This window comes from Physella acuta, unplaced genomic scaffold (genome assembly GCF_028476545.2).
Source record: "Physella acuta isolate Inbredline_101_S28 unplaced genomic scaffold, ASM2847654v3 ptg000567l, whole genome shotgun sequence".
In the NCBI taxonomy this organism is placed as follows: Eukaryota; Metazoa; Mollusca; class Gastropoda; family Physidae; genus Physella; species Physella acuta.
In genome coordinates this window covers 303,774-322,032 of record NW_026732086.1, presented here as the reverse complement: position 1 = coordinate 322,032, position 18,259 = coordinate 303,774, and the positions used below count along the sequence as shown (strand labels likewise).

At 33.3% G+C, this 18,259-nt stretch overlaps 2 protein-coding genes across 2 annotated transcripts; both read left to right on the top strand.

Moving 5' to 3' along the window:
* The first annotated feature begins 2,332 nt into the window (after positions 1–2,332).
* LOC131946682 (procathepsin L-like) lies at positions 2,333–6,909 on the top strand. Its single transcript, XM_059307591.1, has 7 exons — positions 2,333–2,466; positions 3,172–3,399; positions 4,055–4,328; positions 5,522–5,622; positions 6,235–6,339; positions 6,441–6,610; positions 6,752–6,909. The coding sequence occupies exons 2-7, from the start codon at positions 3,172–3,174 to the stop codon at positions 6,849–6,851; spliced, it is 978 nt and encodes a 325-aa protein (XP_059163574.1). The 5' UTR covers positions 2,333–2,466; the 3' UTR covers positions 6,852–6,909.
* A 5,337-nt stretch (positions 6,910–12,246) lies between these two features.
* LOC131946694 (procathepsin L-like) lies at positions 12,247–16,902 on the top strand. Its single transcript, XM_059307606.1, has 7 exons — positions 12,247–12,395; positions 13,066–13,293; positions 13,949–14,222; positions 15,535–15,635; positions 16,244–16,348; positions 16,450–16,619; positions 16,761–16,902. Exons 2-7 carry the CDS (start codon positions 13,066–13,068, stop codon positions 16,858–16,860), a joined length of 978 nt encoding a protein of 325 aa, XP_059163589.1. The 5' UTR covers positions 12,247–12,395; the 3' UTR covers positions 16,861–16,902.
* Positions 16,903–18,259: the final 1,357 nt, after the last annotated feature.

The window sequence follows — 18,259 nt, the reverse complement described above, 5'->3', positions numbered from 1 at the left end:
TATGGATTTGAAGGAATAGTGTGGTCAGCACTATGCCCAGCCGCCTTTACTTTCTTTAGCGTCAGTTAGGTACCAATTAAATTTAGGTGGACTCAGGGACGTTCTACTGACTTGAACCCACATTCGAGCTCGAGACTTTTGGGGTAGCAGTCTAGCGTTCTACCACTTCGCCGCACCGTCCCATCTGTTGGCAGCTAGAGTCGGTAAAAAAGATGTTTTTCAATGTGGTCATGTGACCAGACGACCGCTATGTTAATTGTTATCTTCACATTTCTCCACATGATTTAAGTACACACCACAGCGCGCCACGGTACGGCGGAATGCCAAACACTTGAATATACATTATATATATATATATATATATATATATATATATATATATATATATATATATATATATATATATATAAGCTGTGACGTTCCATGCCTGTTATAGTTGGGGTACGTCATGGGGCATTTAGGCTTCATCGTAATGTCCAGAAACAAGAAGAACCAATGTGGTATAGCGACCGCAGCCGGCTACCCACTCATTCAGTTGACAGAAATGTTGACGAAAATGATGTAGACATGTTGTCTAATGTTATATGTAATAGAACTCTAAATTTAGAATAACATTTACTAGGATTATTTCCATTTTCCCTCAAGCGAAACTCTTTAGTTTGTCTAGAACTCAATTTGTTAGACGAAAACAGTTGACGGAAGAAGATAAACTACCGTTGTAATATATGTGTTTTGTTTTTGTTTGTTAGTGTTCCAATTGTCAAAATGTAATCGTCTTGCAGTACCATAACTAGCTGATATAGACAACACATGATTTAGACTTATAGTATCCCAATGCTGGTATCACACATTGTTTATATTTTAAAACTAAAAATAACTATTCATCATCATCATCGTCATTCCTTTGTGGCCCCTGCGGAGCTAAGGGCTGCAGCTACACATCTCCAGCGGACTCGGTTTTGGGCTGCTCCCTTAATCTGTGCCCATGTGAGCCCAGCTGTTTTCGCTTTTTCCTCAATCGTTCTTTTCCATGTTTTCTATTAATAACTATTACCTAAAACAAAATGTTTCGACAATAGGATTTAGCTGCGTACAGATCATCTTGTTTCGTCTTATTAAGCCTTCTGTGTGTATACGTCCCCCAGTTTTATTTGGTTTGTGTACATTAGGTGTGGGTGTCAGCTAAGAGGGGGCGTATACACCTTGCACATAGGGGCAGAATGGCCCGCCGATCTACCGGGAAAAGTTCCAGTGGCCCTCGGGAACAGTGCTGTACTAGATCAGTAAGTACTTTGATTTTGAAAAAAAAAATTAAATTGCCCCGTGAATTTCTATCTAACTGAGGATGATTACTGGGCTTGGGTGGGGGGAAAAACTCACAAAGAAAATTTTTAATCTGGGGTTCGGGGACTTTATTAAAATGTCCCTAGCCTTTCGGACACAGCCAGTTTACCCCTGCTTGTACATGAAACATTCGATTTGGTTTTCTGTTCTTTGAGGTATAAGAGCTAAAAGGATTTGTGTCTCATAATGGTCAGACCGATGTCAGTTTTGAACAGGATTGTATTTTCAGCTGGTCATGGTCAATTCAATACCATAGTGTGCTTTTGTATCTAATGTTCTTGGGACAATGGTCATTATTCTCCTTATTTCTTAATTAGGGTGTAGGGGATGGAGTAAAGCCTCCCCCTCTCCATCTATTAGACAAATGAAAACTGTTTCACGTGAGGTTACCTCTATTGGTAACATCGAGGAGCTTTATGTAAAGTTTATCATTTTAAATTACTTGGTGTATGTACACAGATCGCTTTTTAAACCTTCCCTTAAAAAATGCCTTCAGAGCTTTGATAAATGTCGTTATTTTTTTGTAGTGGTCCTTCATGTCTAGACAACACAAACTGAAACAAGTACATATTTTAGAAAAGGTGCACATATAACAAATGAATTATTTAGTGCAACAAGACGAGAATAGTTGAAGTTTCACCACATCCACCACACACCATGATGAAGCGACTTTCTTATCACCTTATAAACAAATAGTATCATTTATGCAGATAACAATTTTAAACCGCTTTACAATGTACTGTAACACACATATTTTAACTCTTCTTTTTAATTACATTTTCATGACAGATTGAGCTGTATTTCAAATTTTAATTTATTGTTTTATATATTTACCTGTTAAATATATTAGTGAATATTTTTAAAAAACAATTTTTGAAAAATAAAATTTGAATTATTAAAAAAATGTCGTTAAAACATTTTGAAGTTTTACAGTAACGAATGGTTTAATTGATATAATGATTAGACAAGCTGACAGTAGAGTGTGACTGGCATATGACCAGCACATGCAAGCACCTGACAGAAGAAACCATCCTATATAAGCAGCTCCGTCAGTGAAAACAATCAACTCTCTCTACTGTTTACATCAGTAAAGGTCTGACTGCAGCTTCAAGTGGGATCAAGGTAAAACTTTTTCAAATTATATTGTTTAAATTGTTGTAAAACTGTTTCAACTTCTATAGTTTAAGTTGTCATAAAACTGTTTCAACTTCTATTGTTTAAATTGTTGTAAAACTGTTTCAATTTCTATTGTTTAGGTTGTTGTAAAACTGTTTCAACTTCTATTGTTTAAATTGTTGTAAAACTGTTTCAACTTCTATTGTTTAAATTGTTGTAAAACTGTTTCAACTTCTATTGTTTAGGTTGTTGTAAAACTGTTTCAACTTCTATTGTTTAAATTGTTGTAAAACTGTTTCAAATTCTATTTTTTTAAATTGTTGTAAACTGTTTTGACTTCTATTGATGAAATAGTTGTCGTCGTTTACAATATTTGTTGTTCAGTATACCGAACAAAAATACACGCGTTCCACTCTGATATTATGACATATGTCAAGTCTCTGATTCAACATCTTTTGTTTAAAAGTTATATACAGTGCATCTTAAGATTTTACTTTTATAAAATTAGAAAACATGGTTAAATTGAGATTTAATTTTTCTTTATTTAACTACATAGTACATTGCTTCGAATCTGTCCTTATAGTTGTAAAAATCCTTATTTTATAAGGGTACTAACCCTTTTCATCAATAATACTTACTTTACATTGGAAAGTTGTCCATGTAAAATTCTATTCGAAGTTTTGATCTAATGAAGACGTTTTATTTTTACAGATGTACAAACTTGCAATTTTCGCGTTGGTCATTGTCATGGCCTCGGCCAGTATGGAGGCCAATTGGGTCATCTTTAAAACCAAGCACAACAAAACCTACACAGGAAACGATGACGTCATCAGACGGTACATCTGGCAATCAAATCTGAAGAAAATCGAAGATCACAACGAGTTATATGCTAAAGGTCTCAAGAGTTATTACCTCAAGGAGAACAAGTACTCTGATCAAGTAAGTTTTTTTTTGGTAGAAATCATGAACATATTTTTTTTTTGTGAGCAGAAAACAATAAATAAAGTATAAATAAAAAACAATGAACCATAAAGTAAAAAAAAAAACTTAGATTCTTTTTTCACAATATTATAAAACCACAAAGAACTTGCAAGCTACGATCATTCTTATTTGTTTTAGCATTATCAAAATGGTAAAAAAATCTTCGTAGTGAAACTTCTTGAGTAAACTAGAATTGGTAGCAACAAAAATAAATGAAACTTATTTCATTGGCTTGATTCTCCTAAACGTTAAACAGTTTGGTTATTTAGTTTTGTGAAGTTCTTGTTAAAATTAAATCAACACTTTAACACATCAAAAAATTGATTAATGTGTTGACTTATATGTACAATATTGCTATGGTTTAGTAAACAATAAAAGCAATTATGAAATCGGAATTATGGCTGATATTTTTTTTAATCCGTAAAATAAGTCGCGAAGCTATTTTTTTTAATTAAAAAAAATTCAAGAAAAAAATGAAAACGATATTTTATCATTCAATTTGTATTATTAACTTGTAAGAAATCAACCACTTAATTATACGCCTATAAAGAGAACAGTGAATATTGCTGATTTCATTATCAACCATCGTTAACCTACACACCCCCTCCCACAGACCAGCGAGGAGTTCAGGAGTTTGATGAACGGTCTGAGAGTGAACAAAGAGCTCAACCCTGGTCAGTTCGTCAGTGGAAAGTTCAAGGCCATTCTCCCAGCAGCCGTGGACTGGCGTAAACAAGGTTACGTCACCGAGGTCAAGGATCAAGGTCAATGTGGGTCATGCTGGGCTTTCTCCACCACAGGCTCACTCGAAGGTCAACACTTCAAGGCCACTGGTCAGCTGGTCAGTCTCTCTGAGTCTAACCTGGTCGACTGCTCAAAGAAATGGGGTAAGTCATTAAAAACATATTTTTTTGTTTAATTTTTACAAGTTTGCAGCTTTTAATTTCATTTCATTATAAGTTTGTCAAATGATTACTAAAATCAAGAATCCCAAGAGGAATCTTCTCAGACTAATTAATCCGTGATTTTTTTTTTACATTTAAATAAGCCCTTATAGCCATGCGAGTGCGTTATCACACACCCCTACCCACAACCCTCGCAAATACACTGATATAAGTAGGCCTAACAGTAACAATACATTAGTAAAATAAAATACTTTACTATTTTACCGAGTCGATTGGTGTTTGTTGTTTGGTGTCATCCCATAGTTCGACATCCCATAGTACGACATACCACCAATCATTTGTTGACCTTTGTACCCACGGTTTATATTATTCAGATTACTTTAAGTGAAAAATAAAATAATATTAAAGTCTAAGTAGGTTATCCGATAGCTATGTGTTTTATTAACTTTTTTTACTTTCTCGTATATACGAAGTATAGAGAAAGTCTTGTAATCGTGCAAAAAACAAAATCGAGATTTTTACAAATCTCGACGTTTTACACCTCACTTATACGGAAAAACATAATTTTGCAATCTTGTCCGTATGTCTGTGTGTCTGTGTGTGTGTGTGTCTATGTGTAAACACGATTATTTGAGTACCATTACAGCTAGGTTGATAAAATTTCATATATAAATATTTTATCAAAATCGTAGATCCGTATCAACTTTTGAGCGATTTCCGATAACCGGAAGTGGTACTTTTTCTACTTTGAATTTTTCAAAAGCCTATAACTTGAGTACTATTTCAGATAGATAAATGAAATTTCACATGTTAGTAAGAGATCTAATTCTGTCAAATTTTGGGTAATTTCCGTTGACCGGAAGTACTAATTTACGCTATTTCCGATTTCTCAAATATCTTCTATGTCCTGAGTTGCCATCCCTCGTATTTTTATATTAGAATATCCGAGAAAGTTTAGGGGAGATCACTCCCGGTTTATTTGACATAGTTGTCTTCGTATCAAGACTTTAAAGAGAGATTAAACTAAACTAAGTTTCTTAATAATGTTATCGCAATTCTTGACGTTTTCAATGTATCGCTGAAGTGTTAAATTTATCTGTGAAGTGCTAAATTGTAATCTGCTAGTTATGTCAAGTGGCTGCTAAAGATAATTTATGATAATGTATGATTGACAGGCAACAATGGATGCCAGGGCGGTCTGATGGATCAAGCCTTCCAGTACGTCATTGATAACAAGGGCATTGACACGGAGCAGAGCTACCCATATAAGCCAGAGGTGAGTACATGATAACAAGGACATTCACACTGAGCACAACTACCCATATTAACCGGGAGTGAGTACATCAGACGTCACGTGCTTTATGTAAACCCGTAGGATGGTTTAGCTATGTGTGTAGGAGTCATGGACGGACTAGTTATGTCAAATAAAATGTTCAAATAAGAAAATACAAAGACGATAAATGGGAGAGGGGGATTGGCAACTTCATCCTACCATTAACCCACCCAGCCTCCACCACCACCCCCACTTTGAAAAGTAAGATAAGTAAATGAGGGCGCCTTTAAATCTATTTGACATACGAACACAAAATCTATCTTTAAAGAGTTTGATTCATACAATTCACTATTTCATTTATTAAATAAAATAGAACTCAGCAAAAGATTTATCCAACCTCGTTGGGCTGACTTTACTTGAAGTCTAATTAGTAGTTTTGAGCCTAAGTTTCAATTCTAAACCTAAACAATCTTTGCATGGAAGATTGTAATGACCAAACAGTTTGAAAAGTAATCATCGATACCGTATGTTACATTTTAAACTTGGACAACCATTATATATTGTTTGCTTATAACGCAAGTCTGGCATAATATTCCACTTGTACCAATCCTTCAGGATAGGAAGTGCTCCTTTAAGAAAGCCACAGTCGGCGCTACAGACAAGTCCTACACTGACGTCCAAAGCGGAAGTGAAGATGATCTCCAGGCCGCCGTAGCCACGGTACATGTCATTGTTATTCTTTGTAAAGTCAGTGTAGACATTTGTAATGTAGCTAGTTATTTTTGATGATTTTTACAATGAGTACCAATTGAAATCAACAGATTGGACCCATCAGTGTTGCTATAGACGCCAGCCATGATTCTTTCCAGCAATACGGAGGTGGTGTGTATGATGAAAAGGCATGCAGCTCTACCCAACTCGACCACGGAGTTTTGGCTGTTGGGTACGACACTGACAGCAGCGGTGGCGACTACTGGATCGTTAAAAACAGGTACGTGCTAATGAACCAGAACCTCTAATAATATAGTTAAATATAAATACCAGCGAGTTTCTACTTTTTAAAGTGTAAACGTGAGTATTTTAATATTAACTTTGACTTAGTGACATATATGTTTCCTTTTGTTTCTGACAGCTGGGGCAAGACCTGGGGTCAGGACGGCTATATCTGGATGTCCAGAAACAAAAAGAACCAATGTGGTATTGCCACCATGGCCAGCTACCCCGTCGTGTAACATGTTAACAAGTTGATACCAAATTTATTTGGTTTCTGAACTTTTCTAAATAAAATACTGTAAAAATTAAATCAAATACTTCCTTTTTTTTCTTTTTGTTAATTAGTCGTGTTGATGCATAATTTTCAACAACAAAAAAAAACCACAACAACATGGACACAGTATTCATGTAGACAAGCAATTTCTTGTGGTAAATTAGAAACTTTCGCATTCTTTTAGACCAAGGTATATAACAAGAATGTGTATACATTCACATTTCCAATGTGCCATTTCGAGTAAGGTTCTGATTTGGGCTGGCATATCTCAGAAAAATCTTAACCGGGCATGGATTTCCTGTGAGGAATTTAGTTACTTTGTGCACATCTGCTGTCTTGCGATCTTTTGTCTTGATATCTGTTGTCCTTAGTTTTTTTTGTCTTTTGATCTTGTGTTCTGAGATAAATTATTCCTTAGATATTTTGTCTTTGCGATATTTTGTCCTGAGGTTTTTTGTCCTTGCGATAATTTTTGAGATTTTTTTGTCTGTGATATATTCGATACAATAACAATCGTTATTTTAATGTGATTGGGTATCAAGGAAATAACTATAGGCCTTTGTTTACAAGGGTAAGTTTATTCTTTAGCAAGATTAACTAATGAGATATGATATAAATGAAGACTATCAGTGTATACATTCAGCTTGTTACAACAGAATAAACACACTCGTAAAATGTTGTGTTTAAACAAGTACTCCTTATATTAATAAGATTTTGATCCCGCATAGTCTACTTGGTGAATTTAATCAACCATTTTTTAATTAAAATTTCCACTTTTAGTTTATAATGTTTAAGACAGATTAGATACATCTTTATCTTACATTTTAAATAGACCAAATGGTCTAATAATATAATACCAATATCACGGAATACAAAAACGGAGAAAGGTAGTATCGATATTGCTAATACTTAAGCCTACAGGTATAGTTTACTAGTCTAGTTTTATAGCTTGTGAACGTGTGAACATGAAAGTAAAAAGATATGTGAAAATAACATTAAAAATGTATCGAGTCCCACTTAATTCAAATTAAGTCTGAATTTAAAAAAAAATGTATTGATATAAATACCAACGGATATAGCGACAAATCAACATATTAGCAATACCGCTTTCCTTCATTTTTTTACTTTCTCGTATATACGAAGTATAGAGAAAGTATTGTAATCGTGCAAAAAAAATCGAGATTTTTACAAATCTCGACGTTTTACGTCTCACTGATACGGAAAAACATAATTTTGCAATCTTGTCCGTATGTCTGTGTGTCTGTCTGTGTGTCTGTCTGTGTGTCTGTCTGTCTGTCCGTGTGTAAACACGATAACTTGAGTACCGTTACAGCTAGGTTGATGAAATTTCATACATAAGTATTTTATCAAAATCGTAGATCCGTATCAACTTTTGAGCGATTTCTGATAACCGGAATTGGTACTTTTCCTACTTTGAAATTTTCAAAAGCCTATAACTTGAGTACTATTTCAGATAGATAAACAAAATTTCACATGTAAGTAAAAGATCTAATTCTCTACCTTCTGTTAAATTTTGAGTCATTTCCGTTTAACGTAAGTAGTAATTTACGCTACTTCCGATTTCTCAAAAAACTAATGTAAATTTTTAAAGTACTAATAATATTGCGCAATATTATGCGCTTTTTACTTTCTCGTATATACGTAGTATAGAGAAAGTATTGTAATCGTGCAAAAACAAAAAATCGAGATTTTTACAAATCTCGACGTTTTACACCTCACTGATACGGAAAAACATAATTTTGCAATCTTGTCCGTATGTCTGTGTGTGTGTGTGTCTGTGTGTGTGTGTCTGTCCGTGTGTAAACACGATAACTTGAGTACCGTTACAGCTAGGTTGATGAAATTTCATATATAAGTATTTTATCAAAATCGTAGATCCGTATCAACTTTTGAGCGATTTCCGATAACCGGAAGTGGTACTTTTCCTACTTTGAATTTTTTAAAAGCCTATAACATTAGTACTATTTCAGATAGATAAATGAAATTTCACATGTAAGTAAAAGATCTAATTCTCTACCTTCTGTTAAATTTTGAGTAATTTCCGTTGACTGGAAGTAGTAATTTACGCTACTTCCGATTTCTCAAAAAACAAATGTAAATTTTAAAAGTACTAATTATATTGCGCACTATTATGCGCTTTTTTTATTTGCGTTCACTTGGTGTGCAATTAATTTGTCTACGAGATTTTATTCTATTTTTAAAACTTTAAGTATTTAAAATGGATTAAAAATCATGTCTATAGCCCGAGTTTCCATCCCCTGTTATTTTATATAAGAATATTCGAGAAAGTTTAGGGGAGATCACTCCCGGTTTATTTATTTAGCGTTCACTTGGAGTGCAATTCTTTTGTCTACGAGATTTTATTCTATTTTTAAAACTTTAACTATTTAAAATGGATTAAAAATCATGTCTATAGCCCGAGTTCCCATCCCCTGGTATTTTATATAAAAATATTCGAGAAAGTTTAGGGGAGATCACTCCCGGTTTATTAGATTTATGCCCCTACTATAATGCGTTACAAAAAAAAGAAAGATGATTTTCGTAGTTAAAAATTTAACTAAAAATCGTATAGTGTTACTCAAATCGAAGCTAGTGTCATTATTTATTGTTTTGAATCATTCTTTTAATAACTTAATTTTAACTTTGTGTTGAGTTATAGTATGCCTAATTCAATTATTTGTAGCATGTAGCACAGGCCATATCTTACTGGCTCAATTCACACAATTTTTACTATTTTAAAAAGGTTAATATATTATCTTTGAATGTATGCATTTACTAGTTTAATTATTAAAATTCTTTGAGAAATTTTAAAAAATTTAATTTGGTGACCTAATTCCAATAAAACGAAGGAACATTTGAATGAGGTATCGATACCGCAAATACGGTACCTAGTTTGTGAGGCATTTTGCATAGTCTGCTAAACAGATAAATACAAAAAAAACAAATATGCTAGTTAGAAAGTTTAATACTTAACGAAAATAATCCCATTAAAAACAAAGTTAGTCTCAATCTTTGAACATTCAAAATAATTTTAAAAAAAAACAACTCACCTTTTAAACTCATACATAAAATTCACAACAAGTTAAAAGTTGAAATTGACGTTAATGAGTGCTGGGGGCATGGGCGGATTTAGCTTGGGCGGGGCCCTGAGTTGAAACTTTTTGTGGGTCCCTGATTATATATATATATATATATATATATATATATATATATATATATATATATATATATATATATATCCTAATCAGTATACTATTCGAGATCCTAATGGATTATTATAACTGATAGGAATATTCGACACGGATATTTACAAAACTGCTAATTTACAAACCTGTCAATTGTGTTCAATGAGCGGCAAATTGTATACGAACAATCTAACCAATATGTACTCATTTAGTTCGGGGACACTTTTAAAATTTCCCTGGCTTTTTGGACACAGCCAGCCTAACCCTACTTGAACATGAAACATTCGATTTGTTTTTCTGTTGTTTAGTATAAAAATTGATTTGAATTGTGCCTTACAATGGTCAAACCAATGCCAGTTTTGAACATGATTGTATTTTCAGCTGGTCATTGGACAATTTAAAGCATATTGTGTATTTTTTCAAATTTTGTAATGACTGTGTCCGTTATTCTCCTTCTTACTTAAGGGGAAATGCTCCGTTTTATTTTTTATTTTTTACAATTCAAGATCTAAAGCCTTGCATATTTTTACCGTGTTTTGCTCATAAAAGTAAGTATTAAACAGCGAAAAAGGGGTTGAAAACAATTTTGGTTGTCATGGAAACCCGAAAAAACGTCCGCCATTTTTAATTTTTCGGTACTTTTAAAAATGCTAAGGCTTTTTTATTTAGGCACTTATAGCAATCAAATTTAAACTTCTTATATATTACAGTATATAACAAATCTTTTGTAACAACAAGAATTTTACAAGGTCTGAAAAATTTACATATTATTTACCATAAACTTTTTTTCTATGAAAGCTACCGCAATTCCCTCGTGACAAATGTTTTATTGCTACACGAAGAACAATTACTAGAAATATGGTGTGTATTGTTTAAAAAATAAAAAAGAAGTAGGCTTTTTAGTGTTAAAAAACTGCGAATAGAGAAACACAGCAAGAAGTAACAAAAAGTAGGTCACGAAAGTATCATATCTGTGTAATTTGTAAAGCCGATTGCAAGTTTTGGGTGTTTCCGAGGTGATGGAAAATACAATTAACAAATATGTGAGAAATCTATAGAATTTCATGATAGATATGTAACTTTTCGTAAAGAACTTTATAAGATTGAGGAAAAAATGATGTTTTTTTTAAAATTAATATATGGAAGAAAATGCTTTTAAAACACCTAATAACATTTTTTTCTCATTAAAGTTATTATTTTCTTCAATACAAAAACGGACAAAGTATCCAAAAAATCATAATGTTGGTGATTTTGTAGTGTGCATATACCCTTAATGTAGAGAAACATTGGAGTGTTAGGCAACGGTTAACCCCCCCCCCCCCCCTCCATCTATTGGACTAATGAAAACTGTCTCACGTGAGGCTATCTCTAGTGGTAACACGGATGAGCTTAATGTTAAGTTTATCATTTTAAGTTAGTTGGTTTATGTATATAAATAGTTGTTTTAATCCTTCCCTTGACAAATTCCTCAGAGCATTGATAAATGTCGTTATTTGGTTTGCAGTGGTCCTTCATGTTCTAGACAACACAAACTGAAACAAGTACATATTTTAGGAAAGGTGCACATAAAACAAATTATTTAGTGCGGCTAGACGAGAATAATTGAAGTATCACCATATCCACCACATCCACCACATCCACCACATCCCACACATCCACCACATCCACCACATCCACCACATCCACCACAACCACCACATCCACCACATCCACCACATCCACCACATCCACCACATCCACCACATCCACCACATCCACCACATCCACCACATCCACCACATCCACCACATCCACCACATCCACCACATCCACCACATCCACCACACGCCATGATGAAGCGACTTTCTTATCAACTTATAAACAAAAAGTATCATATGTACAGTCTCTCACTGATAACCATTGAAAACCGCTTTACACTTTACTGTAACAACTGTATTTTAACACATCTTTTAATTGCATTTTGATGACAGCTTGAATATAATTTTATATTTTAATTTATTGTTTTATATATTAACCTGTTAAATATATTAGTAAGTATTTTTTTTTTTGAAATTGTTGAAAATAAAATTTTAATTTCTAAAAAAATGTCGTTAAAACATTTTTAAGTTTTACAGTAACGAATGGTTTAATTGATATAATGATTAGACAAGCTGACAGTAGAGTGTGACTGACATATGACCAGCACATGCAAGCACCTGACAGAAGAAACCATCCTATATAAGCAGCTCCGTCAGTGAAAACAATCAACTCTCTCGACTGTTTACATCAGTAAAGGTCTGACTGCAGCTTCAAGTGGGATCAAGGTAAAACTTTTTCAACTTCTATTGTTTAAGTTGTCATAAAACTGTTTCAACTTCTATTGTTTAAATTGTTGTAAAACTGTTTCAATTTCTATTGTTTAGGTTGTTGTAAAACTGTTTCAACTTCTGTTGTTTAAATTGTTGTAAAACTGTTTCAACTTCTATTGTTTAAATTGTTGTAAAACTGTTTTAACTTCTATTGTTTAGGTTGTTGTAAAACTGTTTCAACTTCTATTGTTTAAATTGTTGTAAAACTGTTTCAAATTCTATTTTTTTAAATTGTTGTAAACTGTTTTGACTTCTATTGATGAAATAGTTGTCGTCGTTTACAATATTTGTTGTTCAGTATACCGAACAAAAATACACGCGTTCCACTCTGATATTATGACATATGTCAAGTCTCTGATTCAACATCTTTTGTTTAAAAGTTATATACAGTGCATCTTAAGATTTTACTTTTATAAAATTAGAAAACATGGTTAAATTGAGATTTAATTTTTCTTTATTTAACTACATAGTACATTGCTTTGAATCTGTCCTTATAGTTTTAAAAATCCTTATTTTATAAGGGTACTAACCCTTTTCATCAATAATACTTACTTTACATTGGAAAGTTGTCCATGTAAAATTCTATTCGAAGTTTTGATCTATCGAAGACGTTTTATTTTTACAGATGTACAAACTTGCAATTTTCGCGTTGGTCATTGTCATGGCCTCGGCCAGTATGGAGGCCAACTGGGTCATCTTCAAAACAAAACACAACAAAACCTACACAGGGGACGATGACTTCATCAGACGGTACATCTGGCAATCAAATCTGAAGAAAATCGAAGATCACAACGAGTTGTATGCTAAAGGTCTCAAGAGTTATTACCTCAAGGAGAACAAGTACTCTGATCAAGTAAGTTTTTTTTTTGTAGAAATCATGAACATATTTTTTTTTGTGAGCAGAAAACAATAAATAAAGTATAAATAAAAAACAATGAACCATAAAGTAAAAAAAAAAAACTTACATTCTTTTTTCATAATATTATAAAACCACAAAGAACTTGCAAGCTACGATCACTCTTATTTGTTTTAGCATTATCAAAATGGTAAAAAAATCTTCGTAGTGAAATTTCTTGAGTAAACTAGAATTGGTAGCAACAAAAATAAATGAAAATCATTTCATTGGCTTGATTCTCTTAAACGTTAAACAGTTTGGTTATTTAGTTTTGTGAAGTTCTTGTTAAAATTAAATCAACACTTTAACACATCAAAAAATTGATTAATGTGTTGACTTATATGTACAATATTGCTATGGTTTAGTAAACAATAAAAGCAATTATGAAATCGGAATTATGGCTGATATTTTTTTTAATCCGTAAAATAAGTCGCGAAGCTATTTTTTTTAATTCAAAAAAATTCAAGAAAAAAATGAAAACGATATTTTATCATTCAAGTTTTATTATTAACTTGTAAGAAATCAACCACTTAATTATACGCCTATAAAGAGAACAGTGAATATTGCTGATTTCATTATCAACCATCGTTAACCTCCACACACCCTCCCACAGACCAGCGAGGAGTTCAGGAGTTTGATGAACGGTCTGAGAGTGAACAAAGAGCTCAACCCTGGTCAGTTCGTCAGTGGAAAGTTCAAGGCTATTCTCCCAGCTGCTGTCGACTGGCGTAAACAAGGTTACGTCACTGAGGTCAAGGATCAAGGTCAATGTGGGTCATGCTGGGCTTTCTCCACCACAGGCTCACTCGAAGGTCAACACTTCAAGGCCACTGGTCAGCTGGTCAGTCTCTCTGAGTCTAACCTGGTCGACTGCTCAAAGAAATGGGGTAAGTCATTAAAAACATATTTTTTTTGTTTAATTTTTACAAGTTTGCAGCTTTTAATTTAATTTCATTATAAGTTTGTCAAATGATTACTAAAATCAAGAATCCCCAAGAGGAATCTTCTCAGACTAATTAATCCGTGATTTTTTTTTTACATTTAAATAAGCCCTTTTAGCCTTGCGAGTGCGTTATCACACACCCCTACCCACAAGCCTCGCAAATACACTGATATAAGTAGGCCTAACAGTAACAATACATTATTAAAATAAAATACTTTACTATTTTACCGAGTCGATTGGTGTTTGTTGTTTGGTGTCATCCCATAGTTCGACATCCCATAGTTCCACATACCACCAATCATTTGTTGACCTTTGTACCCACGGTTTATATTATTCAGATTACTTTAAGTGAAAAATAAAATAATATTAAAGTCTAAGTAGGTTATCCGATAGCTATGTGTTTTATTAACTTTTTTTTACTTTCTCGTATATACGAAGTATGGAGAAAGTATTGTAATCGTGCAAAAAAAATCGAGATTTTTACAAATCTCGACGTTTTACACCTTACTTATACGGAAAAAACATAATTTTGCAATCTTGTCCGTATGTCTGTGTGTCTGTGTGTCTGTGTGTGTGTGTGTGTCTGTGTGTAAACACGATTACTTGAGTACCGTTACAGCTAGGTTGATGAAATTTCATATATAAGTATTTTATCAAAATCGTAGATCCGTATCAACTTTTGAGCGATTTCCGATAACCGGAAGTGGTACTTTTTCTACTTTGAATTTTTCAAAAGCCTATAACTTGAGTACTATTTCAGATAGATAAATAAAATTTCACATTTACGTAAAAGATCTAATTCTCTACCTTCTGTCAAATTTTGAGTAATTTCCGTTGACGGAAAGTACTAATTTACGCTATTTCCGATTTCTCACTAAATGCACGTAAATTTATAAAGTACTAATAATATTCCGCACTATTATGCATATTTTATTCTATTATAAAAAGTTTAAGTAATTAAAAATGGATTACAAATATTGTCTATGTCCTGAGTTGCCATCCCTCGTAGTTTTATATTAGAATATCCCAGAAAGTTTAGGGAAGATCACTCCCGGTTGATTTGACATAGTTGTCTTCGTATCAAGACTTTAAAGAGAGATTAAACTAAACTTAGTTTCTTAATAATGTTATCGTAATTCTTGACGTTTTCAATGTATCGCTGAAGTGTTAAATTTATCTGTGAAGTGCTAAATTGTAATCTGCTAGTTATGTCAAGTGGCTGCTAAAGATAATTTATGATAATGTATGATTGACAGGCAACAACGGATGCCAGGGCGGTCTGATGGATCAAGCCTTCCAGTACGTCATAGATAACAAGGGCATTGACACGGAGCAGAGCTACCCATATAAGCCAGAGGTGAGTACATGATAACAAGGACATTCACACTGAGCACAACTACCCATATTAACCGGAAGTGAGTACATCAGACGTCACGTGCTTTATGTAAACCCGTAGGATGGTTTAGCTGTGTGTGTAGGAGTCATGGACGGACTAGGTATGTCGAATAAAATGTTCAAATAAGAAAATACAAAGACGATAAATGGGAGAGGGGGATTGGCAACTTCACCCTACCATCCACCCAGCCTCCACCACCACCCCCACTTTGAAAAGTAAGATAAGTAAATGAGGGCGCCTTTAAATCTATTTGACATACGAACACAAAATCTATCTTTAAAGAGTTTGATTCATACAATTCACTATTTCATTTATTAAATAAAATAGAACTCAGCAAAAGATTTATCCAACCTCGTTGGGCTGACTTTACTTGAAGTCTAATTAGTAGTTTTGAGCCTAAGTTTCAATTCTAAACCTAAACAATCTTTGCATGGAAGATTGTAATGACCAAACAGTTTGAAAAGTAATCATCGATACCGTATGTTACATTTTAAACTTGGACAACCATTATATATTGTTTGCTTATAACGCAAGTCTGGCATAATATTCCACTTGTACCAATCCTTCAGGATAGGAAGTGCTCCTTTAAGAAAGCCACAGTCGGTGCTACAGACAAGTCCTACACTGACGTCAAAAGCGGAAGTGAAGATGATCTCCAGGCCGCCGTATCCACGGTACATGTCATTGTTATTGTCTGTAAAGTCAGTGTTGACATTTGTAATGTAGCTAGTTATTTTTGATGATTTTTACAATGAATACCAATTGAAATCAACAGATTGGACCCATCAGTGTTGCTATAGACGCCAGCCATGATTCTTTCCAGCAATACGGAGGTGGTGTGTATGATGAAAAGGCATGCAGCTCTACCCAACTCGACCACGGAGTTTTGGCTGTTGGGTACGACACTGACAGCAGCGGTGGCGACTACTGGATCGTTAAAAACAGGTACGTGCTAATGAACCAGAACCTCTAATAATATAGTTAAATATAAATACCAGCGAGTTTCTACTTTTTAAAGTGTAAACGTGAGTATTTTAATATTAACTTTGACTTAGTGACATAGATGTTTCCTTTTGTTTCTGACAGCTGGGGCAAGACCTGGGGACAGGACGGCTATATCTGGATGTCCAGAAACAAAAAGAACCAATGTGGTATTGCCACCATGGCCAGCTACCCCGTCGTGTAACATGTTAACAAGTTGATACCAAATTTATTTGGTTTCTGAACTGTTCTAAATAAAATACTGTAAAAATTAAATCAAATACTTGCTTTTTTTCTTTTTGTTAATTAGTCGTGTTGATGCATAATTTTCAACAAAAAAAAAACACAACAACATGGACGCAGTATTCATGTAGACAAGCAATTTCTTGTGGTAAATTAGAAACTTTCGCATTCTTTTAGACCAAGGTATATAACAAGAATGTGTATACATTCACATTTCCAATGTGCCATTTCGAGTAAGGTTCTGATTTGGGCTGGCAGATCTCAGAAAAATCTTAACCGGGCATGGATTTCCTGTGAGGAATTTAGTTACTTTGTGCACATCTGCTGTCTTGCGATCTTTTGTCTTGATATCTGTTGTCCTTAGGTTTTTTTTTTGTCTTTTGATCTTGTGTTCTGAGATCAATTATTCCTTAGATATTTTGTCTTTGATATATTTTGTCCTGAGGTCTTTTGTCCTTGCGATAATTTTTGAGATTTTTTTGTCTGTGATATATTCGATAGAATAACAATCGTTATTTTCATGTGATTGGGTGTCAAAGAAATAACTATAGGCCTTTGTTTACAAGGGTAAGTTTTATTCTTTAGCAAGATTAACTAATGAGATATGATATAAATGAAGACTATCAGTGTATACATTCAGCTTGTTACAACAGAATAAACACACTCGTAAAATGTTGTGTTTAAAGAAGTACTCCTTATATTAATAAGATTTTGATCCCGCATAGTCTACTTGGTGAATTTAATCAACCATTTTTTAATTAAAATTTCCACGTTTAGTTTATAATGTTTAAGACAGATTAGATACATATTTATCTTACATTTTAAATAGACCAAATGGTCTAATAATATAATACCAATATCACGGAATACAAAAACGGAGAAAGGTAGTATCGATATTGCTAATACTAAGCCTACAGGTATAGTTTGCTAGTCTAGTTTTACAGCTTGTGAACGTGTGAACATGAAAGTAAAAAGATATGTGAAAATAACATTAAAAATGTATCGAGTCCCACTAAATTCAAATTAAGTCTGAATTTAAAAAAAAAATGTATTGATATAAATACCAACGGATATAGCGACAAATCAACAAATTAGCAATACCGCTTTCCTTCATTTTAAGATTTATGCCCCTACTATAATGCGTTACAAAAAAAAAGAAAGATGATTTTCGTAGTTAAAAAATTAACTAAAAATCGTATAGTGTTACTCAAATCGAAGCTAGTGTCATTATTTATTGTTTTGCTTCATTCTTTTAATAACTTAATTTCAACTTTGTGTTGAGTTATAGTATGCCTAATTCAATTATTTGTAGCATATAGCACAGGCCATATCTTATTGGCTCAAATCACAAATTTTTTACT